The 25,799-nt window shown below is 40.2% G+C and overlaps 1 protein-coding gene across 1 annotated transcript in view; it reads left to right on the plus strand.

Annotated features, from left to right (window-relative positions):
- Positions 1-25,799, plus strand: part of COL14A1 (collagen, type XIV, alpha 1) — a 217,518-nt gene that overhangs the window by 89,003 nt on the left and 102,716 nt on the right. The window contains exons 19-23 of the mRNA XM_006830676.1: positions 6,825-6,954; positions 7,702-7,824; positions 11,708-11,857; positions 14,616-14,732; positions 23,844-23,990. Coding sequence (XP_006830739.1) covers positions 6,825-6,954; positions 7,702-7,824; positions 11,708-11,857; positions 14,616-14,732; positions 23,844-23,990 — 667 coding nt within the window. The remainder of the gene's footprint in view (positions 1-6,824; positions 6,955-7,701; positions 7,825-11,707; positions 11,858-14,615; positions 14,733-23,843; positions 23,991-25,799) is intronic.

Genomic DNA, 25,799 nt, shown 5'->3' on the forward strand with positions numbered 1-25,799 from the left:
GTGAGGTTGGCCCAGGACTGGGCAGTGTTTCTTCTGTTGTGCGTAGGGTCACTATGAGTCGGTACCAACTCGATGGCACCTAACAACAACAACAACAACAACAATTAAATGGCAATTATTTGTTAATTATAATGCAGAGTCATATTTTTCACTGATGTCAATTCATGCTACCCAGATTTATTGTCATTTCTAATTTATTTTTAGTAACAGTGTCTCCTTTCAGGGATTTTTATATTTTACACATTGAGTTTTCTTTGCTTATCAATATTTCTTTTTCTAGATGGTAAGCTTGATATTTTTGTAACCATGGCCTTTCCATGTTTTCTTAATTTTCAGCATACAATGAGGCTCTAATAAGTTCATGGAAAAATGAAATTGAAAGATAATGGAATTTTTCACAGACTTTTGGAAGCCCCCTCATATAATCCCTTTTTGTCTAGGACTTGAAAATGGTTTTGTAGATTTGCTTTTAGTCTGACAAGTTTACTTCAGTTTGCATTCAAAAGAATTTTTTCCCTAGTCATGGAATACGCTTTATTTAGCCTCATTCCTTTCATCTCTTACCCTGTGAGGCACAATTTTTGAGCCATGCTAGAAAAAAAAGTCTCCAAAATTTACTATTGCTCAAGAATAGCATTATTATTTGTCTTCCACCTTCTGTATTCATAATGCCAATTTTGGAAAAAATTGGTTTTTACTGTTTGTCTATCTAGACAATTGTTTGACCCCAAACTTTTTCAGACAGGCACTTTATTTCGGGCTGATGGAAGACACATTGTAGAACACAGTAGGGAAAAGCCCCACCCACTGAATCACCAGAAAGTCCATAGATCTGCCATTAGAGGATATTGGGAAATTGGACCATTTGCTTGAAGTGGTCCATGATAGGCAAATTAAAAAATATTAAAGTTGTGTTTAGGAGTGATGGTTTAAAAGTTATCATTTATGGGTTTCATTTCACCTCGGATGGTTCTTGTTTCTAATTTTGTTCTTAAAAATTGTTGTTGTTAAGTCCCGTCGAGTCGGTTCCAATTCCTAGCAACCCAGTATAGGTTTCCAAGGAGCGACTGGTGAGATTGAACCACCGACCTTGCAGTTCAAACCAATCTTGTGGTCCCGTGCTTATCCTATAAGACCACAATTAGACCCATAACGATTCTCCAGTGTGAGAGGATCTTTTTGGTTTGTTTTCTTTTGACTCTTTGCAAGAAACATTAAATTTCATGCTGAATTACTTTTGCTAATTTGGAAAGAGAGTAACAATTTAATATCAAGCATACATTTGTAACTATGCAAGGTGAAATAATAATATTTACTTGGAATTGTTTCTAGATAATTTTCTCTTTGCTAGTTTCTTTCAATTCCCACTGCTTATATTTGAAGCATGAAAACACCTAGAAGAAAAAGCAGAGATCCAAAGTTTTATCCACTCATGTGCCCCAGTTAAACAAACACTTAATAAAAGTAAAAATATTTTCCTAAATTTGGTAATAAATATTTGTTAAGGAGTATTATTGTTACAGTTGTTGTTTAGTGCCCACGAGTCTATTCCGATTCTGGTGACCCTGTACAGGCCTTCCGTGGAGCAGTTGGTGGGTGCTTATCCTCTAGTACCACACCAGGAGTACAAAAGCCAGAAACTATGTAAGGTACAATGTCGAGGTCCTATGTCGGGGTCCCGCCTCGACAAGGAAGTGAGGGTGTCATGAAGAAGGGGGATCTGGCGGCGAAAGTGATAGAGAAAGAGAGAGATGAAATATATACAAAAAAGACAGACACACAGATATGATGCAATGGCAGGTAGACAGATCTGCAAACATTGCCTAGCATTGCCCAGCATTGCACAGCATTGCCTGTAGCACTTACTCTACCTCAGCCTTTTATTCTCTTTTTTAGGGAGGGATTTGTTACAAAGGAAGGATGTAATTCACTCAGGGAGGATGTCACAAAGGGAGGATGTGATTAAGGCAGGATAGGGAACAGAAATGTGATTAATCATTCAAACCAGGACATAATGATTCACAGGGAACAACTTTTAAGATATTTTCATAGTTTTTCTTAACAATGTAACATTTTTACTTTTACAGAAAAAAGGTTCAATCAAGCTGTTATATGTTAACTTTTAGGCTTAAATGATCTAGAGTAGCTACATGCGGTTTCTTAAGGATACATAACATAAAGCAAGGTTCCTGAAAGGAGCCAAGCTGTCTCTGTACACTTGGCAAACTTTTGTTTGTGAGCAAGATCTCAGGCACTGGGCTTCATTTATCTATACCTAAAATGCTACATTGTTCTTAATATTCCTATATACTTTCAGGAGGAAGGAGAGCATCTGGGTTAAACTGATTATATTCAGAGGTGGTTTAATGGGGCTGCCACTGATCAACCCAAGGTCTGCGTATGCTGTCCCCAGCAGTACAAACCTATCACAAAAGGGAAATTCAAGTGTTTGTAATTAAGCAGAGAGCACTAATACTGAAGTGGCAAGACTACAGTTTGTTGAATGCCTCAGGAACCTGTGAAACCCAGAAAAACAATGCAGTTTTAGTAAGTCCACCTCTCAAAGATTTCACAGCGTTGTTATTTTTTGCTACACTGAAGAAAGCACTGCCATTTCTTTAAATAACAAGATCCTTTAGTGCATCTCAGTTAGATTGGATTGTACATTCTTGATACACCTGCATCCTTTCAGGGACTCAGCTGAGGATAAATCAAGAATTTTTATTTCAGTGTTTTATGAAATGTTGTTGTTGTTGTTAGGTGCCATCAAGTTGGTACTGACTCATAGCGATCCTAAGCACAACAGAACCAAACACTGCCTGATCCTGGGCCAACCTCACAATCACTGCTATGTTTGAGCCCATTGATGCTGCCACTTTGCCAATCCATCTTGCTGGGGGTCTTCCTCTTTTTCTCTGACCCTACACTTTACCAAACATGATATACTTCTCCAGGGACTTGTCCCTCCTGACAATATGTCTGAAGCATGAAAGATGAAGTCTGATCATCTTGACTTTCAAGGAGCACTCTGGCTGTACTTTTTCCAACACAGATTTGTTGGTTCTTTTGGCAGCCCATGGCACTTTCAATATTCTCCTCCAATGCCATAAATCAAATTCATCAATTCTTCTACTGTCTTCCTTACTCACTATCCAAGTTTCGCATGCATATGAGGTTGTTGAAAATACTATGGCTTGCTTCAGGCACACCTTGGTCCTCAAACTGATATCTTTGTTCTTTAACACTTTTAAGAGGTCTTAAGTAGCAGATTTGCCCAGTGCAATACATCATTTGATTTCTTGACTGCTGCTTCCCTGGTGTGACACTATAGACTAAGAACCGGACAGCTAACCATAAGGTTATTGCTTAAAGTCTACCAGCTGATCCTCAGAAACCCAACACAGGATTGCTATGAGTCAGAACCTACTCGATGGTGCTTAGCAACAATAACATATAAATGTATTATAAATGGAGTTAAAAAGTGGGGTTAGAATCAAGATAGGCGGCATTTACAGAGTGTGTCAGAGGTCAAGGATCTGAATTCTGACTGACCAAATGGGTGTCTCAAAATGTTGATGTAAGGGAAGGATGAACAGATGGCCCAAACACATGACCAGAATGAGAATGGAAAACTCCTAGATAAAAAAATTCCTCTTTACCACAGTTCCAATCTTTCTTTCATGATAAAAGCTGATAAATTTAAATGAGGAGTCTCGTAGTGGTCATGTGCCACTGAGTCAGTTCTGACTCACAGTGATCCTTAGGCTGTAAATCTTCACGGGAGCAGAAAGCCTCGTCTTTCCCCTAAGGAGTGACTGATATATCCAAACTGTTGACCTTGTGGTTAGCAGCCCAGCTTGTAATCCACTCAACTCCTAGGGTTCCTCTCTGGAGTCTAGATGTCAAAATTTCAAATTGTGGCCTGGATTCTAAGTTGTAAGTACATTTATAGAAAAAGTCTATTTCACATGTAACTCAATCTCCTACAAGATAATCACAGAGATTGAGATTAAGCCTTTAGAAACATGTGTAACCATGTGACATTGATGCACTATGTAAGCACATGGTCAGTTTTCTAGCAATGTGTTTTCATTGTATTATGTTAAAACAACTGGTCTGTAATCGATTGGAAGTCATACAGCAAAAGCAGCACCTAGTTCTTTACCACAGATAGCTGGAGGAGCATTGGCTGGGAAGCATAACTTGAAGCGGCGTGAGAATTGTTTAATGAGATGTAAGGAGTCCTCTTTCTATTGCAGGGAACTGCTTGCTGGAGGTGACCCAGGCGGCTCTAAAGGGCTCAGGGGGGTAATGGAGCCAGCCATACATAAGAGTTGTATTTCTGCAAAAAATGAAACACAAGCAGTTCACTGGTTCAATTTGCATCCCTTTTAGCTATGAGTATCTTTTATAGAATTGTTATACACAAAACCAACATCTGCTGTTGTCTGCCATATCCGTTTTAGTAGGAACATATTTTTGCCCTGTGTTTTCTAGACAGGAAAAGACCAAGCAGGAGGAATGCTGAAACCCATTGTTCTCTTTGTTATGAAGTGCTTCTGAGATGGTTCTGACTCATAGCAACCCTGTGCTGGGTTTCTGCGTCTGTACATCTTTGTGGAGATTTATATTTTACTCTTGTAAATGAGTATCATTAGGGTGAAAAGGTTCAAGCAGCGTAGTCACATGAAGCAGAGGGAGGTGGTTATTGCAGGGCTCAGAGCCAGATTCCTGAGTTTTCAATCTGACTCCTTTACTCCATTAGCTCTGTGGACCTCAGTTTTCCCATGTGGAAAATGAGCCTCTTTATTCCTCTCTGTGGAGTCCTGGCATGGTGCAGGGGGTTAATGTGCTGGACTGCAAAGTGAGTTTGAAATCAAGGTCAGTGGTTCAAGCTCACCAGCCACTCCTATACAGGTTGCTATGGGAAACCCAGTACAGGTTCACTATGGGTCAGAACCAGCTTGACGGCACTTAATAACAATCTCTCTCTATAAAATGAGGGTTACTGATACTCTTTCCCTCAAATAGTGGTGATGAAAATGAAATGAATTACTGTATTTAAATACTTAAGAGATTCACCGGATACTTGATACTTGCTAGATAAATGTTGGCTATTCTAATCAACCGAACAGTGGTTCCGGGGAGAGCAAAATGAATCCTTCAGAACGGTCACGTGCTTTCCAGGGCTCCACAGTCTAACTGTGATTGGCTCCAAGGCCATGCATTTCTAAGTTTGATAAGTGACCCTACTTAAGAGCAATCGACATGGGTGGTTTGCTAGACAGACAGTTTGGAAGGAACACCCAAGCTCTGTATTCCAAAGGAGTAAAGTTGAAGCAAAACGCCCTGAAGGAAGCTTCATCAGTGGGGAAATACAAGCCAGGGCAACTACACTTCCTCCTTTATGAAGCCTTAATGCCAGGGTTGTCTAATCATTCGAGGATCAAGCAGAACTTTTTAAACTCTCCCTCACACACCCTCAAATCCACACATCAGTACAACCCTGTGCATTCCAGTGTTCCTTTCAAAAGTAGCAAAGATCATATCAATCTACTACAACATCCCCTACTTGAGACTTCTTTTTTTAATATTAAACAAAACATGACTTTTAGAGTTTAACATTATTTCAGCAACAGCTGCTCCTGGGTTCAACTTGAGGCTTTGTCGGGGCTTATCCCATGATTTATAGATTTCTTCCCTCATTCAGAAGTAGACAGCACAGCCTTTGGCCAGTTGGCATTTTACCCAGCCTTTAAATTGGAAAGTGTCTCCAGCTGTCCGAGTGTTGTGACTCCCTTAAGCCCCTTGGGTGGGTCAGTTCTTACATCCTTGCATTTTTCCAGTCGTGACTGAATTCCTTAAGCAGCCCAGAGACGTGCCAGCATCGAACTGCTGGAGCACAGGCTGAATAGTTTGTGGTTTCCGCATCAGGAGAACATGTGGCTTCTCTGGTCCACACCATCCTTTTCTGGAAGCCAGGGTTTGCACTGCCACGCCACACAATGGGTTACACCGCCACTTGTGCAATGTCGACACCACTGCCACATGACAATAACGTAGCTTTTCAGAGACAGAATGAGGTATATCTCTCCTTTCAGAAATAAAAAGCTGCAGCATTTTAACATGCTGATAAATGTTTTCCAACTCAGAAAACTTGGATTCAGTGTGTGGTTCTGTTGCTCTTGGCTAAAATCCACCTTCTTTAATTGAAAGAATGAAATGCTGGGATCAGATGATTTTTGAAAGGATAAGAAATGGAAGGCTGACCTTTCAAGAGGATCCTCTAGTAAAATACAAACGAAAAGCAAACCGAGTTGTATAATGAACACCCCTAAGTCATAAACGGGAATCCTGGTGTGGCACTGTGGGTTATTGCACCAGACTGCAAAGCCATTTGAACTGCAAGGTTGGTGGTTCAAGCTCACCAGCTTCTCCTTAGAAATCCTATAAGGGGTTGCTATGGTCAGACCTGACTCGACGGCACTTAATAAATAACAACAAGTCATAAACACCTGCTTTCCAAGCAGGTCATCCATCATTTCTTGTGAATATAAACGGTTCGAATATGTTGAGACAATATTCCTTAGAGCCTGAGAAATTCCAACTTAAATCTTACGTATTGATGATTATACAGTAAGGGTTAGGATAAAAGAGAGTTTCAGAGAGATATGGTTTTGCACAGATTCCCTGTCTTTTCTCATCCGTCTTCAAGCGCATCTCTTTGCTTCTGGTATATCAAAGTGCTTAACATCTGGCCCCATTAATGGCTCCATGGGAAGAGAGATGGTACAAAGACTATGATGCCTTGTTTTTCTGTTCAGGTTATGGTGCCTGGAAATCAGAACCATCTTCTTCTGAAACCACTACTTCCCAACACTGAGTACAAGGTCACAGTGACTCCCATCTATGCTGATGGAGAAGGCGTCAGTGTCTCCGCCCCTGGGAAAACCTGTGAGTGATGTGTCCTAGCTGATTCCCTAAAACCTGTCACTGTCACGTCTGGTCTGTCTCATGGCAGCCTTGATTGTGTGTCAGGGGAGCACTGTGCTGTCAATTGACGGTGCTTTCTTCGGAGGCTCAACCCACTGAATAGTTTTTGTCTTGTCTACATGGTGTCATGAAAAGAGATGGGGATCAGATTCTTATGATTCAATAGTGAGTAATCATTATCATGACTCATTGTGACAGTCACAACTGTAAAAGCAGAAGTTTTGTAACAAAAATGGGGGAGTAGTTAATCTTATAGTCCAGAAACAGAGGACCCTAGGACCATAAAGGGAGAAGAGCACAAGCAGAATGTGGGACCCTACCCAGAGAAGCAGCGGCACCAGAGATGGAGGCAGAGCTGGGGACATGGATAGAGAAAGCAGCTGAGGACTCTAGATTCATAAGAAGAGAAAGGCTGTGTGCTGGAGGCCAGGAGGCAGGCTTGCAGATGTGCCCTTTGGTTGTTTAAATGATTATATATTCCCAAGTGTTTTTGTGTATGACCCCCATCCAAAAAAAAAAGTGAATAGAAGCAAATACTGTTGAATGATGATGCACGGAGGAGATTGTAATCATTGCAATGAAATGATGGTGTAAAACTAGTGTTCTTCCATGTAAACTATAACTCAATTCACAATAAAAACTTATTTTAAAAAATGTAGGTTGTAGAGATGAGAAGCACACTAAACCTTCCTTTTCTTTCCTGCTCAGTACCACCATCTGGTCCTCAAAACTTACGGACCTCCGAGGAATGGTATAACCGATTACGTATTATGTGGGATCCTCCGTCTTCCCCTGTAAAGGGCTACAGAATTGTTTACAAACCTGTCAGTGGTGAGTCATGACGTTTAACTAAGTGATAGTACCGTGATTGTTGTTAGGTGTCATCCAGTTGATTCTGACGCCTAAGAACCTGTGCATAGCAGAAGGAAGCACTGTCCAGTCCTGTGCCCGCCTCACAGTTGTTGTTACGTTTGAGTCCACTGTTGCTGACACTTTGCTAGTCCATCGTGTTGGGGTCTACTGTTTTCATCACTAACCCTCAATTTTACCAAGCATGATAGCCTTCTCCAGGGACTAGTCCCTCCTGATAACATGTCTGAAGTACGAAAAGTTAAGTCTCGTCATTCTTTGTTCTAAGGAGCATTCTGGCTATAATTCTTCCAAGACAGATTTGTTTGTTCTTCTGGCAGTCCATGGTACTTTTAATAGTCTTCAACACCATAATTCAAATGCACCAATTCTTCTATTGTCCTCTTTATTCATTGTCCAACTTACACATGCATATGAAGAGATTGAAAATACCATGACTTGAGTTAGGTGCACCTTACTTAGGCTTCAAATTGATGTTTGATGTCTTCTCTCCTGAAAATGTAAAAGAAGTGTTTTGCAGCAGATTTGCCTAATGCAATGTGTAGTTTAGTTTCTTGACTGCTGCTTCCAAGAGTGTTGATGGTTGTTGTTGTTGTTAAGTGCCGTCGAGTCGGTTCCGACCCATAGCGACCCTGTACAGGGTTTCCGAGGGTGTAAATCTTTACGGGAGTAGAAAGCCTCATCTTTCTCCCGCGGAGCAGCTGGTAGTTTCGAACCGCTGACCTTAAGGTTCGCAGCCCGATTCGTAACCACTACGCTACCAGAGCTCCTTAAGAGTGTTGATGGTAGATCTAAGCAAATTGAAGTCTTTGAGAACTTCAATCTTTTGTAATGTTATTTATTGTTCTGCTTGTGAAGATTGGGTTTTTTTTTACACTGAGGTTAAATCCACACTGAAGGTATGCACTGTAAGTATTTTATATCCTGTTAGCTTCCACCAAGCAAGGTCATTTGCATGTTCCAGATTGTTAATGAGTCTTCAACGAATCCTGATGTCATGTTCTTCATATAATCCAACTTCTCAAATTATTTGCTCAGCACAGAGATTGAATAAGCATGGTGAAAGGATAGGGATATAAAATATTTTAAGATATTTTGTTTTATTTTTTTAATCTATTTTTGGTTCTATCTTTTAAAGAAATGGGAACTGCCTTTTTACCTGTTTTGAAAAAAAAAAAAAACCAATGAGTTTCTTGTAAGATTATCAGAATGATAGCTCCACATAGACAATGCTGTGCAAGTTAATGGCTAGATTAACTAAGTCACTGACAGCTAAATTCATGTGCACGATAACGAATAGATTAACTCACGTTGACAGCTTGAGAAGGAGACCTCACTCTCCTCTGTGACGTTACATATGAAAGGAGAGGAATGACCCAGATGAGAAGGATTGCACATTGCACCTTTGGGTCACGTTTCTGCATAAAGGAGACCAAGTACATTAAGCAGCTGTTTTAATGTCATCTTCTGACACGTAGCGCATTTATAGAAGTTTAAATAGGGGAATGTTTGAGTGCATCCCAAAAGTAGAATTTTATATGCTTGTCATTTGCATTCAAAATAAATATTAGAAGGATCGTCTCAGTTTTCTAGGTCTAGACCTTAAGCATACTGGTTGTTCAGCAAGAATGGGTTGTCAAATTATTTCTCTCCATTTGGCAGGAAAAACAAAACAAAACTTTCTTTGGGCCATCTTAAAAAAATGCTTCCTGCCCCACAAATTCAATTAGTCTCAGACTACAGATTGGGACATGGAGCTTGCTTCTAAAACAGTCGTCAGTGTTTTCTCTTGAGCTCCATCCTCTAGGACCTTATGTCTCTATGCTGATACAACTCAATACTCCCAAAGAAGAGTCCCTACTAACCGAGACAATGAGATCCCAGTTACCAACCCTGGATTCACTTGCCTACTTGAGATTTATTTCTTGGGACTCATCCCTAATTTTTAGTCTCTTACTTTGACCTCAGGCATGTGTTAATATGCAAGATGGCTTTGCTGAATTTGTTCTTTGCCCGTTTTACAAATAATTGCCAGGTATCCTAAAGGCAAATTGCTGTGTTTTAAGCCAGTGGTTCTTTAATCAGTATGATTTGCTGCCCAGTGGACATTTGTCAATGTCTGGAGATACTTTGGTCTTCACAGCTTAGGGGTAGGGGTGTTGCTAAACATTCTACAATCCTCAGCACTCCTTTCCCTCTCCCCAGAAAAATGAGTCCATCCTAAAATAGCAATAGTGGCCAAGGTTGAGAAACCCCATTCTAGGCCAAGTAGGAAAATTGTATACTATCATTTGCATTAATACCAATTTTCAGTGTTTGTGGTGGTGGTGGTTACGTGCCACTGATTCAATTTCAACTCATAGTGACCCAGTATAGCGTTTCCAAGGCTATAGATCTTTGTGGGAACAGAAAACCTCATCTTTCTCCATGAAGTGACTGGCAGGTTCGAACTGCTGATCTTGCAGGGTTAGCAGCCCTACTCATAATCCACTGTGCTACCAGAGCTCCTTCTTAGTGTTTGTTTTTGTTGTTAAGTGCTGTCAAATCAGTTCCGACTCATAACGACCATGTATAGGGTTTCCGCGGCTGTACATCTTTGCAAAGGGAGCTCTGGTAGCATAGTGGTTATGAATTGGGCTGTCAACCTTCAGGTCAGCAGTTCGAAACTACCAGCTGTTCATGGGAGAAAGATGAGGCTTTCTGCTCCCATACAGGTTACAGCCTCGGAAACCATATACAGGGTCGGTATGAGTCGGTTCTGACTCCACGGCACAAAACCACCACCACCACATCTTTGCAGGAGCAGAAAGCCTCATCTTTCTCCTTCAGAGCAACTCGTGGGCACAAAATGCCAACCTGGTGGTTTACAATCCACGGTTGATTGTACAGAGCCACAGGACTCCTGAGATAACTATATGTTGTTGTTATGTGCCGTAGAATCGGTTCCGACTCATAGCGACCCTGTACAGGGCTTCCGAGGCTGTAAATCTTTATGGGAGCAGAAAGCCTCATCTTTCTCTCCGCAGAACAGCTGGTAGTTTCGAACTGCTGACCTTGCGGCTCGCAGCCTAATTAGTAACCACTACGCTGCCAGAGCTCCTTGAGATACTATATAGACACACAAATATATAAATAAACATATAAATATTTTAGGACTTTATCACTAACTCACAACCTTTGAATAATGAGGGAAGAGCAGGATTTGGCAAGGAATGTTTCTAATCAAACTGGATTGGAATAGAGGTGAAAGGGAACGGCGTGGCCAGCTGCTGGTCAGGGGTCTTGGAATGAGTGTCATATGTCTGGTATTAAAAATCATGGTTGGAATTGTGGTGGTGACAAACATGTGGCCCATGACAAAATCTACTGGTACTGCCACTGTCATGTCTGCTGCAAGAAGCAGGGTATCGGAGAAGGGGGAATTGAGAACGATTTCTTCAATTTGACAAGTGCCCTAAATTCCCTATGGTAAAATGGTAGCTCTACTGTCAAGACCCTCACAATATGGTGGGTGGTCCATTGCAAGGCAGACCAGGTCTTTGACTAAGCACCAAGGAACAAGATACGTTTGAGAAAAGAACTGTTATTAAGTGCCATCAAATCCGTTTCAACTCACAGCAACCTTGTATAGAGTTTCTGAGGAGTGTCTGGTGGGTTTGAACCTCCAACCTCAAGGTTAGCAGCCCCCTAGTTATCCTCCAGTGCCATTCCAGGACTCCATGTTCAAACCTTAGCTCTGTTGTTTTCCTGCTGTGTAAGTAAAAAGCAAGTATAATTTACTTCAACACTGCTTCCAGTTTTGCATATTCTGTTGTAACTGAAATACGCTCTTTTCCTCCTTTAGTTCCTGGCCCAACACTGGAAACCTTTGTGGGAGCTGACATTAACACCATTCTTATCACCAACCTCCTCAGCGGAATGGACTACAACGTGAAAGTATTTGCCTCTCAGGCTTCAGGCTTCAGCGACGCGCTCACAGGCGTGGTAAAAACATGTAAGAGTGATGTCTGTCACCTCAGCCCCCACGTGGGGTGTTGCTGCTTTGTTTTCACTGTAACTCAACCTCTCCTGCAATTTGGCAGTCAGTCTTTCTTTTCCTCAGCACTGCCTTTTCTGGATCCATCCACTTCATGGAAAGAGAGATGTGCTCCTTACTTTGGGCTGGTGGTTAGGATTCCTGGTTGGCAGGCAAAGTGTCTACACCTGGCATTCAAGTAGACTTGATGATTGCAGATAGGATTTCCTTCTGGAAATTCTGTGCTGAGATTTTTCAAATTCGTTGAAAATTTCCGACCAGCCTGTAGCCAAGAAGGTCAGCCCCAGTTGAAGTTGGGTGAGGGGCAAGATTGTCTTTTTGGAGCCTTCCTATGCGTACATGCATACACGCATGCACGCACGTACGCACACACACCATCCGCAGAAAGTACACGCATCACTCTCAGAATGTTCTTCCCTACTTTTTAATGGGCTTTCATGCTGCCTGCCCACCATCTGGGATTTCTCACTGGCATACACAACTCCCAGACACCCTGGCATAATGCAGTGTTTTCCAAACTAGCATGTATGTTCCATATTCTTGATACTTATTAGGCCTCCAAAACATCTGTTTAATACATTCTTAAAGAAGATGTACAGTTTTCTATTTAAATGCCCTTAAAGGCCCATATAATTACCTAACACAGATAATTAGTATTTTCATATACATTGATGATAATACCTGAGTTTCCAAGATAAAAACAGTTCATCCTAAGGGTCATCAACAGCCCGTGCCTCGCACTTGAGAACAGTTGTTGAGTGCCGTCGAGTCAATTCCAACCCATAGGGACCCAGTATAGGGTTTCCAAAGAGCAGCTGGTGAGTTTGAACCGCTGACCTTACAGTTCAAACGGCTTTGTAGTCTGGCGCATTAACCCACAGCGCCACACCAGGACTTCTTGAGAAGAGCAGCCATGCTGTAATTGAAAGACTAAGCCTTGAATCTGCAGCTTATTAATGATGATCTTGAGCAAATCTCTTCATGTCTCTTAACCCAGGTGTTCTCGACTCTGAAATGAAAACAATAGTAACTAGTTTATGGGCTGATTGTGAGGATAAAAGAGGTAATGTCTGTAAAGTGCCTAGCATATAGCATATAGTTGTTGTTGTGTGCCGTCGAGTCAGTTCCGACCCATAGCGATCCTGTACAGGGTTTCTGAGGCTGTAAATCTTTACGGGAGCAGAACGCCTCATCTTTCTCCCTTGGAGCGGCTGGTAGTTTCGAACTGCTGGCCTTAAGGTTCGCAGCCCGTTTCATAACCACTACGCTACCAGAGCTTCTTAGCATATAGTAAGAACTCAGTATATTATTATCATTATTACGATGTTATTATTATTGGAGTCATTGTATTTTATGCAGTTGGCCCATATTTCAGCCTCATCTCTAATCAGATCATTCATCTGATAGGCAAAAATGAGGGCCCATGGCAATCCAGACTTAGAATCACCTTGGATTTCACATGGGATCAGTCTTTTCAGGAAGCTTTCTGGACTTCTCTTTCATATAATAATGGGAGACCTTACAGACTAGATACTAAATAAATTTCATGGAAAAGACAGAGTGTGTCTTCAATTGACCTAGAAATCTTCTGTTCTGTGACTTTGATCTTGTACTTGGTTGTTGAAATGATAGTATTCTGGCCACCACTTATAACTTCCGAGTAGTTAGTCCTTCCTTAGGAACACGAGAGAAGACCCTGTGCTTTTTTCCATCCTCTGTCTTCTCTCTCTCTTTCTGGTTCATCCAGCTCATCTGTTGAATTGTTTTATATAATATTTTTTAAATGAAATTTAACTGGCATTTTTTTTTTTTTTATCTGAGAAATCATTAGGGAAAGTAAATATTAATTTTCCTCTTTCTGCTTGGATCCTTCCACCTGACAAAAAGTCCATTACATACCCCTCAATCATCTTGGAGAGACAGTATTTTTAAAGTTTTCTCCAAAGGCATTTTTGTGATCATATTTGCATATCGCAATTAGCAAGATTAGTAAGAGTACATGCATTTATTTATATATATATTTTTTTTTATCAGTGTGAACTTTTTCATTTCTAAATGTTTCCAAAAATGTATTCATTCTCGTTTGAACATGTTTGGAAGATCAATTCTTTGGAAGCCCTTCCTCCATATTTCTGTTGTGTCTACTTTGTTTTTCCTTCTTACTTAAGTCATGGTTATCTTGTTGTTGTGGTTGAGTGTCGTTGAGTCGTTTCTGACTCACAGCTACACTGTATCGAGTTTCTGAGGACTGACAGGTGGATTTGAATCACGAACCTTGATGTTAGCAATCCAGTGCTTAGTGGTAGATAATTGTATAATCTATATAATTTTTTTAATGAGGAAAGTGTTATACATTTATTGTGAAATATTTAGAAAACACAAATAAATAATGAGGAAATGTAAAAAATAATAATAATAATAAGCCCTATGTTCAACAGCTATTGCAGCTGACATTTTCCTTTGAACATATATTTTCTTGTTCATTTAAAAATGTCAGATCATACCAGCATAATGTTTTCCAGCCTCTTTCAGGTCATAAAGTCACTATCTTTTAGTACACTAGTTTCTTGGGGGGTTCTGGATTTTCTGCTTTGAAATATGGAGCATTGAGTGGGATTTTTTTTTTTTTTTCATGTTTAAGTTAATTTCATACCTGCTGTGGAAATGTGTGGCATTATCATCTGTGTGACATGATTGTGTTTCTGTTTCATTGTAGTATCCTTGGGTGTGACCAATCTCCAGGCCAACCAGATTGAAACGACCAGCCTATGTGCTCAGTGGCAATTGCACCGACATGCCACAGCCTACAGGATTGTTCTAGAATCCCTCCAGGGTAAGCACAACCCATGGCATATTTTTTGCCAAGCACTCAAGTACTTTACTGTTACTGTTGTTGTTGTTGTTGCTATTCGCTGTCGTTGGTTTGGGCCCTGTCTCATAGTGACTCCCACTACGATGGCTTAGGACTAAATCCTGCTCAGTTCAGTGGCATCTTAATGATTGATTGGGTATCATACATTTGTGATCCATAGAGTTTTCATTGACTGGTTTTTTTTTTAAAGGAGATCACCAAATCTTTCTTTCTAGTCTGTGTTAGTCTGGAAGCTCCTCTGATACCTACTCAGCATCATCACAGGCACACACAAGCCTCCACCGAGAGACAGGTGGTGACTACACAGGAGGTACAGTAGCCAGGACTTGAACCCAGGTCTCCTGTGTGAAAGGCGATAACTTTACCACTGAGCCACCATTGCTTCCATGCTTGTGTATTTAGTTCTGTGGTAATCACCCAGGAGAATGCATAAGTGATATTAGATTTGGTTGTTGTTAGTGTGATCAAATCCATTCTGACTCACAGTGACCCTGTATATGGTTTCCAAGGAGCAGCTTGTTGGTTTGAACTGCCAACCTTTTGGTTTGCAGTCCAGTGCTGATCCTACCTTGCCACACCAGGACTCCAACGTTTGATTAGAATTCCCAAATTGGAGGCAACATTATATAGAAGTTAATAATATAGAGTCTAGAGTCAGATTGACTGGTTAAACAAATTATGTAGGGCCTCCAAACCTCCATTTCCCTACTTATTAATAGGTAATAATCATAGTACCAGTCTTGCAGGGTTCTATGAAGACTGAGTATTTGCACTTATAAATCATTTGAGAAATAGAAGTGTTTTGGTAGTAGGAGCAAAAGATCTGGGAATATCAGATATTATAATAATAAGATGGCACTACAATATTGGCATTCCCTCTGCTGGGATTTAGGTTTGAATGTGATGTTTTTCTTAGTGTTTCTTTTTACTTTGGGTCATAATTGGTGAAGAGAAACTCATTCTGAAGATGGTGTATGCATGCCATTACAAACAAGTTCTTCAGGGTTCCAGTTCTCAAGGACATTAACAATTTGTAATTTGGTCCCAAAGATAAAGAACTAAAAATGTCTCCTTACCATTAAAAATATGATTGCTGATTGCAGAAAAGTGAATTTCTAGGATCTCTTAGCTGCCCTCTCCTTTTCCACATTATTAACATAGATAGAATTTGGAAGATGAAATCAAATAGTAAAAATTAATTAGATTTTTATAAACAGAAAAGAGATGATGTCTTTCTTTGTGGAGCATATTATAGGCAAAATGAGAGAATCCCAGATCAATTTTGTTTTTAATCTTTCAAATTTGGAAGTAGAATTGTTAAAATTGAGCCCTCTCATAAACAAACAACACCTGTTTTCCCCTTTAAAGGAGTTGAAGCAGCTGATGTTTCACGATAGGCTTGGTGCCCCCGTGTCCCTGGCTATTCCTACGTTCAGAACCCGTAAATACCACATGGGCTTCAATCCCTACCAGTTGAAAGCCTTTGGAAATATGCCCCCTATATAATACGTGCAGAGATCGGGGCAATATTCCAGAAGGGTTTTCTGCCAAGGTATTGTCTGGATAGACATGCTAGGTTACTACTCGCCTGAGTCCCTGTGTATGATGTAAAAATCCCTTCAGAATGCATCAATTTAACTCTGGGAGTGGCTTTAATCCAGAGTAAACATTGGAGAAGAGAAAGTCAGGACAAGTCACGGGGATTTTGTGGCTGTATAAATATAACAGGAGATCCCTAAGAAAGATAGGCAAATATTTAAGAAACAGAACTATAACGTCCTAAAGAGTTATGTTTGATTTGTCTTTGTAAAACTAGCTAAGTCACAATTCTATAGAAGTGTTGACATTTAGTAGTGGCCTTTGTTCATCTTTAAAGAAAAAAAAAAAAAAATACTAAGTGTAAAAATCAAATCTGCTAACTCTCCCACAATGCTTTTATATGAATGAAGAAGTTAAAGTGAAGGGATCTGGAGGCTTATGGGTATTCCTGTCTTTCTTTCATAAAAATTCTTATAATTTTGTAGACTGGTGAAAGAGGTATTAAAAGTGACATTATGAAAAAAAACAAGAAAAACAACTGACATTATTGATAGAATTTAGGAAGTCTCTTATATGTTGGATATATTGTCAGGAGGGAACAGTCACTAGAGAAGGATATCATGCTTGGTAAGATGGAGGGTCAGAGACAAAGAGGAAGACCCCCAGTGAGATGGATTGGCCAGGTGGCAGCATCGATGGACTCAAGTGTAGCAACAGTAGTGAGGTTGACCCAGGATCGAACATTTTTTCGTTCTGCTGTGCATAGGGTCGCTATGAGTCTGTTCCAACTCGATGGCTCCTAACAACAACAACAACAACAACATGTTTATTAGGTTCTTTTAATTTCATTGTATTTATAAAATAGCATTTGGATTCTTAGCATAGCATATGACTCATATTTGATCTACTAATCTAAAATCTCAATAAGCTCTTTCTGAAACCAAGATCACAACAAAAAAATGTTGTTGTTATTAGATACCATTGAATTGGCTCCAAATCATAGTGACCCAGTGTACAAGAGAATGAAGTAGTGCCCAGTACTGCACCATCCCTACAATCACTGCTGTGTTTGAACCCACTGTAACACTGTGTCGATTTATCTGGTGAGGGACTTCGTTTTTGTTGACCGTCTACTTTACCAAATATGATGTCTTCTCCAGGGACTGGTCCCTTCTGGTAACATGTCCAGGGGAGCATTTTGGCTGTACTTTGTCAAAGACAGATTTATTTGTTCTTCTGACAGCCATACACAGTTCATATCCTTTACCAACCCCATTATTCAAAGCCCTTCTTTATTGATTGTCCAGTTTCACATGCATATGAAGCAATTGAAAATACCATGATGTGGATGAGGTGCACTTTACTCTTTAAAGTGGCATCTTTGCTTTTCAACACTTGAAAGAGGTTATTTGCAGGAAATTTGCCCAATGCAATGTGTCATTTAATTTTATGACTGTTGCTTCTGTGGGCATTGACTGTGGATCCAAATAAAATGAAATCTTTGACAACTGACATTTTCTCCATTTGTCATGATGTTGCTTATTGATCCTGTTGTAAGGATTTTTGTTTTCTTTATGTTGAGGTGTGATCTCTACCCCCAAAACTGTGGTCTTTGATCTTCATCAGTAAGAGCTTCGAGTCCTCTTCACTTTCAGCAAGAAATATTGTATCATCGGACTATTACAGGCCATTGAAAATATAACTCCACATTGTTCTCATCTTCAAGTTAACTACCTTAGCATTATATACAGGTTACAAGAAATCTCTCTTGACTGAACCATGATGGTCTCAATTAAACAAGAATGAACAAAAGTGCTGGGCAATCTATTTTCTAACAGTTATAACGGAGAGATTTATGAACTCAGTTTCCTCATCCCATTCACCCAGTAATCTTACATATCATTAATCTACTGGTAACAGCAATTGTAAGGTGGATGCACATCCAGGCACTGTTTCATTCTGTTGTGCACAGGGTCACAATGAGTTGGAAACAACTCGACAGCACCTAACAACAATCAGCTGGACACAACTTCTAGTTCACAGCAACAAAAAAGAGTGTCTGGGGGCCTGAAGATGGAGATGGCAGCAAAAAATACACTTAGACTTAAAAAAAAAAAAAAAACTTTTAGGGATTAGATAAAGAAATAATCTTTCCCCTTTGGAGTGGGGACGAGTTAGCGGGCATTTCTTTGACTTAGAGAGAAATGTGATCATCTTTTTGAAGTATTTATGGTCAGATGACTGATTATTCTTCCATGGGCAAGTGACTTCCAAAGTCCCAGCTATTTTTATTTTATAATATTTCCCAGGTTGCCTCTGCAAAAAGTTCAATTCTTCCACTCCAATCAGAAGCTGCATGAGGGAGAAATAGGGCCTGAGTCTTCCATGTGGTGAAGAAAAGTTATGTCCTAAGATGACCCATTCATGAGTGCCTGTGCCAAATTCCTACTGATTGGTAGACTTCTGTTTTCCAGTTTTGAATATCTTTCCCACAGCCTGGCCATGTGCATTTTGAGATGAAGGCATTATTCTGAAATGAAGTCAGCACTGAAACCACCACTGTTGATCAGCCTTCTCTGGGCATTAGTCTCAAAAATGAATTCTTTGAGACTATTAATTGAGATAATATATACATTGTCCAAGGTTTTATTTGTTTTGTTATTAAAATATCCAAGTTGTGTTATTCTCATTTGTTTGCAAATAGTGCAAACCCAAGTGAAAGTTACTTGGGCAACAAGGTTAATTAATTGGCTAACATTTGAGAAGTCAGAAACATCTGAGTCTAGGTGTTCAGACGCTTGTATCTCCCTCCATACATTTCTTCTACTTTCCTCAACCTTCAATCTCAAGACAGTCTCTATAAGTTTACCTCAGTCAGACTGACAATGATATATCATCTCAGTTAGCAAGCTTAGTGAAAAGAAAGCTTCTCTTTCTCAATTATTGTTGTTGTTATTGTTAAGTGCCGTGTAGTTGGTTCCAACTCATAGTGACCTTGTATTGGGTTTCCAAGGATTGGCTGGTGAGGTTGAATCACCAACCTTGTGGTTCAAACCGACCTTGTATTCCAGGTATTGAGCTTGGTTTGGGTAACAGGCCCCTAAATCTGTCACCGAATCCAAGTACAAGGAAAAAACTGAGTGTCCAGACCCGGTTGTCTTCTACCCTTTTATCTGGTGTTGGAGTGAGTATCATTTCTCCCCAAGTCAGAAAAATCAAGAGTGGAGGAGAATGGATCCAAAGAAAGAGAGATTAGATGTAAGATAGGTGAAAACAACAGATGTCCTCTTCCCAAGTAAATATTATGACATTTTTATAGCCAACAGAAAGAAAGAAAGAAATTACCAGAAGGACAAGGTCCTTTTAGGAGAGACTGAAATAAAATCTGCTTTTGAGTTAGATACCTCGTTGCCAAATTAATTGTAAGCTTTTGGTTAATTCTAGGATAGACCCAAGGGAGAGACTTTCAACTGGTCTTGGGTAACTCAGAACCGCATGAGAGTCTCCATTTGTTCAGAGGCTCGGGGTTCTGTCCCTCTTTCCAGCTGTTTTGAGTTGACTTGGCATTTGACTTGGGCATAGAATTTCCCTTCAAATTCAAGTGCTTCTGTGCCAAATAACCCCAAATACTGTATTCCCTACTGAATTCTCACAAATTGGTGGACTTCTTTGTAACATCCTAGAAAAATGTTCAAAGGATACTCCACTTTTTCCTCTATTTTTTGGTGTCATGTGTTGATTTTTCCGTCAAGGCAGTTCTGACTCACAGCAACCCTGTATAGGGTTTCCAAGGAGCAGCTGGTGGGTTTGAATCACCAAGCTTGTGGGTGGCAGTACAGTGCTTATCCTATAGTGCCACATCAGCACTCCAAGCACTAGAATAGAGAATTCCAATATAATGGATCGCCTATCTTAGAGGGGAATGAGATTTCAGTAAGAAAGAGCATGTGGAATGAAAACTATTCTCAAGATTTCACTTGTTGAAGCACAGGCCTTATGACTGGGGATTTGGGAAGTCCTGGGGTTTACATGAAAATTATCTATAGAGTATCTTCCTGGATTCTGAGTTTCCTTTGTGGATCTGAGTCATTATTCAGGGACATTTTTGTAGATTCAATTGGTGGTCTCATTGACATTTTTGTAGATTCAATTGGTGGTCTCATTGTCATTGATCCTCAGTGGCACAGTGGTTAAGTGCCGGGTTGCTAACCAAAAGATTGGTGGTTCCAACCCTCCAGCTGCTTCATGGGCTAAACATGTGGCAGCCTGTGTCCATAAAGATTTCCAACCTTGGAAACCCTCCTTTTTACTACAAGGTCATTTTGAATTGGAATTGGCTTGACCGCAGTGAGTTAAGTTTTTTGGGTTTTTTTTTTTTGGTTATCATCATCATCATAACCCACAGAAAAATTCAACTTTGCTTCCTAAGAATGAATGCACAAAAGACAGATTCCCCTCTGCTCCTTGCTCCTAAAAAAGAAATTATGGTAATTTATTCCTTTTGGCATGAGGCATTGAGGAAATTAGTCATCATTTGATCGGCTTAAATGTTTTCCTTTAAGGCCAAGTCATTAGACCTGAATCAGATATGCCAAAAGCAACATGGGTGCGCTCCCATTCATGTAATCCCTCTTTGTTAGTATTGGGAATCCAACTAGTACTGTTTCCCATTAATTTTACTGTACCTGTTCCAGTTTTCCAGTGGTTTCGTAGATTTGTTCTAGCAGCAAAATTCTTTTATATTCTATTTTCAAAGGGTGCATGGGTATCCACGAGAAATAGAGGAAGCGATAGAAAAGCGCATTTTTAGAATCGATACCTGGAGAATCCTGGTAGCTTTTGTGGAGATACTTATCTGTGATCCCTGCTTGTCACCATCCAGTCAGTTCTGACTCATAGTGATACCAGGTGTGCTGAGTAGAACTGCTCTATAAGACTTTCAAACTAGACCTTTTGGAAGCAGATTACTAGACCTGTCTTCCCAGGCACCTCTGGGTGAGTTCTAACTGTCAACCTTTTAGATGGTAGTTGCGCATTTAACCTTTGATGGTACAAAGGTATCCGTGCATCAAATTAGGAAGTGTTTGTCACAGGAACCACAGACTGAACAGGTTCATCAGCAAAGCAAAACACAGGGTGGACCGTCCTAGTGCTAGTCCTTTCACAGTAACCATCATGTGTAATCTAACCCATCGAACCCTGCTGTGATGCCACGGATTAATGTGCTAGACTGCAAAGTCCATTTCAACCACAAGGTCTGCAGTTCAAGCTCACCAGGAGTGGGTATTTCTTTGAAATCACTACATAATGTATGTAATGTGTTTAAATGATGTACTTTAAAAATCCTGCTGTTTAAATTCTTAGAAATAAAGTTGTATAAGACTTTGGGCAGCTGGATGTAATTTATGGATCAGATGAAGATCAGTTTTGAAAGAAATGTACAAAAGTGTTCTTTTCAGGGTAGCAGTATACAAAAATATTCTTTACAGGGTAGCATTACCTTTTAAACAGTATATGTAATGAAGAAAACTCATTTAAGATTTTAAGTAGTTAAAGTCAACACATTAGGCAGATGTGTCCAAAAGAGTGATGAGAGTCAATCATAGGGGTCGTCATCCGATCCCCTCTGTTTGCTGATTTACTAGGCACTCAACAGCTCTCAAACTATTTCATGGTGACTATATATCTTGTGTAGTATAGGCACTGGACCTCCAGGTCGGCTGTTCAAACTCACCAGCCACTCCTTGGAAACACTATACCGGGTCACTGTGAGTCAGCACCAACTGATGGCACTCAGCAACAACATATGTGTTGTTAACTGCTATCCAGTTGGTGCTGACGACTCACAGCGACCCGGTATAGGCTTTCCAAGGCTGTCAGTCTTTTCAGGAGCAGAAAGCCTCATCTTTCTCCTGCAGAGCAGCTGGTGGGCTCAAACCTCCGACTTTGTAGTTTGCAGTCCAGTGCTTTTCCTATAGATTCTATCTATCTCTATATTTGTCTGGTATGGCTCTATAGGATCAGCACTGGACTGAGAACCACAAGGTCAGCGGTTCAAACCCACCATCTACTTCTCACCTATCGTTTTGGAGACTGTAGATCGCTATAGTAGCAGGCAGTCTCATCTTTCTCCCACAGAGCAGCTAGTGGTTTTGAACTGCTAACTGCATGGTTAGAAATCCAGCACTATATATAACAAATGTTTCTGGTGCCCAATTTCTCATGTTTAGTTTGGGACAATTGTTAATGTTATGAGGACATATGAAGTAATGCATATAACACCCTGAGACTAGGGCCTGGCCTATGAAGAAGTGCTCATTCAATGTTGACTATTATTGTTGTAAATTTTTAATCATTAAATACCAAACACAGAACCTGGCATATAGGAAGCCCTCAGGAAATGATGACTATAATTAACCCAACTTCCCTAAGCTGCAAATCCAAGGACCAACACCAGTTTGTCCAAGAGGGGCACAAAAGTTTTGCTGTGGACGTGGGTATGAAGCATATCAACAGTTTGTTAGGTCTCTAAGGTTCCCTGCATCTCCTCCATTGTGGTGAAAAGACAGAGAAGATGCTACTTGGAATAAACGGTGTAGGACACGGCTCCACAGTAGAACACAGAGAAGCTTGGAGCTAGAGAGCCCGAAGATTGTGCTTTACAGTGTATGGGTGGAGATCCTGGTGCAGCGCTGTGGGTTATTGCACCAGACTGCAAAGCTGTTTGAACTGCAGGGTCAGCAGTTCAAGCTCACCAGCTGCTCCTTGGAAATTCTATACAGGGTCACTATGGGTTGGAGTCGACTCGGCGGCACTTAACAACAACAACAACGTGCCTCTTAGAACTGTACCCTGTTTCCTCATCTTGACAGTAGGTCTAGGCTAGTGCACAAACAACAGCTCTTTTTCAAATGAAAGCGCCATATGTGAATTTACTTACTGTAAGCCCGTGTTGCTGGGGTTCATATTTCAAGATGCATTTTAAAGAAATGATGACTGCGGAAAGTAAAAGGCTCAGCAGCTCTTAACCTTTACAGCAATTATGAGTTTTAAAAGACTAGAAGGGCATCTGCCTAAATTTCCTATAGGATAGTAGTAAATGTTACAGGACCAAAAGAATGTAGACTTCAATGTCAATTTGCAGTTGTTTGGCTTTGTTTGTAGATTCATGCTGAACAAAAGGGAGTTCTGATGTTTTTACAAATAACATACCACTGCTCACACTTGTCCAACAGTTCAATTGAGTTGTGTCTATAGACTTATTTGCATTTATAATTCTCCATTCAGGTATCTTTAAATAGTAACTTGCTTTATTTTATATTTAAAATGTGATTTTTAATTAAAAGAAATTCTTTTATAAACCACCCAACATTGCATATATTAACTCTTTCAGAACAGATACATCATCTCAAATAAGAATAAGTCATTTGGAATGATCTAACTTGGGTAATTGTCTATTAAGCATTTTAGAAGTCAACTTATTGATGATTGTTATTGTTAAATTTCCCATATTTGGATTTGTTTTTATTACAGATACAAAAAAGCAAGAAGTTACTGTGGGTGGAGGGACAACCAGGCATTGCTTCTATGGACTTCAGGCAGATTCTGAATATAAAATCAGTGTTTACACAAAGCTCCAGGAGCTGGAGGGACCCAGTGTGAGCATGATGGAAAAGACACGTAAGTCAAGTGTATTCCCGTCTCTGTGAACAAACATCATTTTAGGTATCCTATTTGAATCAAAAATCTTATTCCATAGAATAATATCAGCTATTGCTGCCCAGGAAAATATGTAATATAAGTGTTACTTCTGAGAGTGTTACTTCCAGCTTCAGAATTCACTGCATGTAACCCACTGATGTCATCGTTAATGGTTTTTTCCATTCCTCATGTATGCTTCACAGGGGACCAGAAGGCCATATGATGGCAAAGCACTAGAAACAATGACTTACATTATGATCCATCTGCATAGGAACATTTGTGTGGGGGGGTATGAAATGGAGTTTAAAGACGGGGTCCTGATATTAAAACAATGTCACGTTACCATGACCATAAGGGTAGGAATGGAGCCAAAATGTGTCAACTCACTGACCCTAGAGGTTCTTGCACTGTCTCCAAGTTGGCTGCAGAGCTCATACACAGAAGTGAAAGGCAAAGTACAAAATGAAAACAAAGCACTTTGTCCATGTTCTGAAGAACATTGCTGTGTTAGAGCCTTTGTCATTTCTAACTCACAGCAACTCCATGTACAACAGCAGGAGACCCCGCCCCATCCAGAGCCAACCTCACAATCGTTTCTATGTTTAAGCCAGTCCTTGAAGAGCTCCAAGGGGTCAACTTCTTGGAAAGACTTTTTAATCAAATTTTCCTTACCTAAAGGTCACAAACATTAAAATGATGTGAATGAATGAATTCTTGGGGACAGTTGAGTGCTTAACTCAGTATCTTGGACTTAAACCTGGAGTTCCTGAGAATTCCTATCTGAATAGAAGGTGGGCAGTGAATTTCCTGGGTAGCCCCACTGGATTGTGTGTAGTGACTTTTGAAATATCTGGTTAGTTGTGCATCGATTTTCAGCCTCTCTGGCATATGGAGAAAAAAAATCATCATCGGTGTGTGATCCTCAAAAACAGATGGTAAAAATAAAATAAATTGAATCACCATTTTTTCTATAAAGCTGTTATTTCCTAACCCTGAAATACTTAATATTTCATATTACTCATGTGTTTGGAGGTATAATTTATATGCAATCAGTTGATCTATATTAGTTTCATAATTTAATGATTTTTTTTTTTGTAAATTCAAGAGTTGTGCAGCATCACTACAATCCTGTGTTAGAACATTTCCATGACCCCTGACTCTTTTCTGCCTGTTAAAAGTAGTCAGTCCCTGTCGCTGTCCTGGGCCCAGGCAGTCCCCCATCTTTCCTATTCATTTTTTTCCCTGGAAATTGTCCATACATAGAATCAAATAATATGTGGTGTTTTGCATCTGATGTCTTTCAGTTAGCATCATGTGTTTGAGGTTCATCCATGTTGTAGAACATTTCAGTAGTTTGTTCCTTTGTTCCAAATTCTATCTTAGTTATCTAGTGCTTCTGTGATAGAGGGCCCACAAGCTGCTAGCTTTACCAAGCACAGATTTATTTTCTCACCATTTAGGAGACTAACAAGTCCAAATTTAGGGTGATGGTTCTAGGGGGAGCCTTCCTCCCTATCAGCTCAGAAGGAGCTCTGGTAGCATAGTGGTTGCAAGCTGGCCACTAACTTCAAGGTCAGCAGTGAAGGAAGGTCCTTATCTCTTCTGAGCTGTGCTCCTGAGTTTGTATTTCAGGTGGCTTAGCATCTCTCATCCCCCATCTGTGATTCCTAATTTGCTTGTTAAATCGCTTTTACATCTCAAAAGAGATTGATTTAAGAAACACCCTACACTAATCTTGTTGTTGTTGTTGTTGTCAGGTGCCATGGAGTTGGAACCTACTCATAGCGA

This window comes from Chrysochloris asiatica, unplaced genomic scaffold (assembly GCF_000296735.1).
Source record: "Chrysochloris asiatica unplaced genomic scaffold, ChrAsi1.0 scaffold00001, whole genome shotgun sequence".
In the NCBI taxonomy this organism is placed as follows: Eukaryota; Metazoa; Chordata; class Mammalia; order Afrosoricida; family Chrysochloridae; genus Chrysochloris; species Chrysochloris asiatica.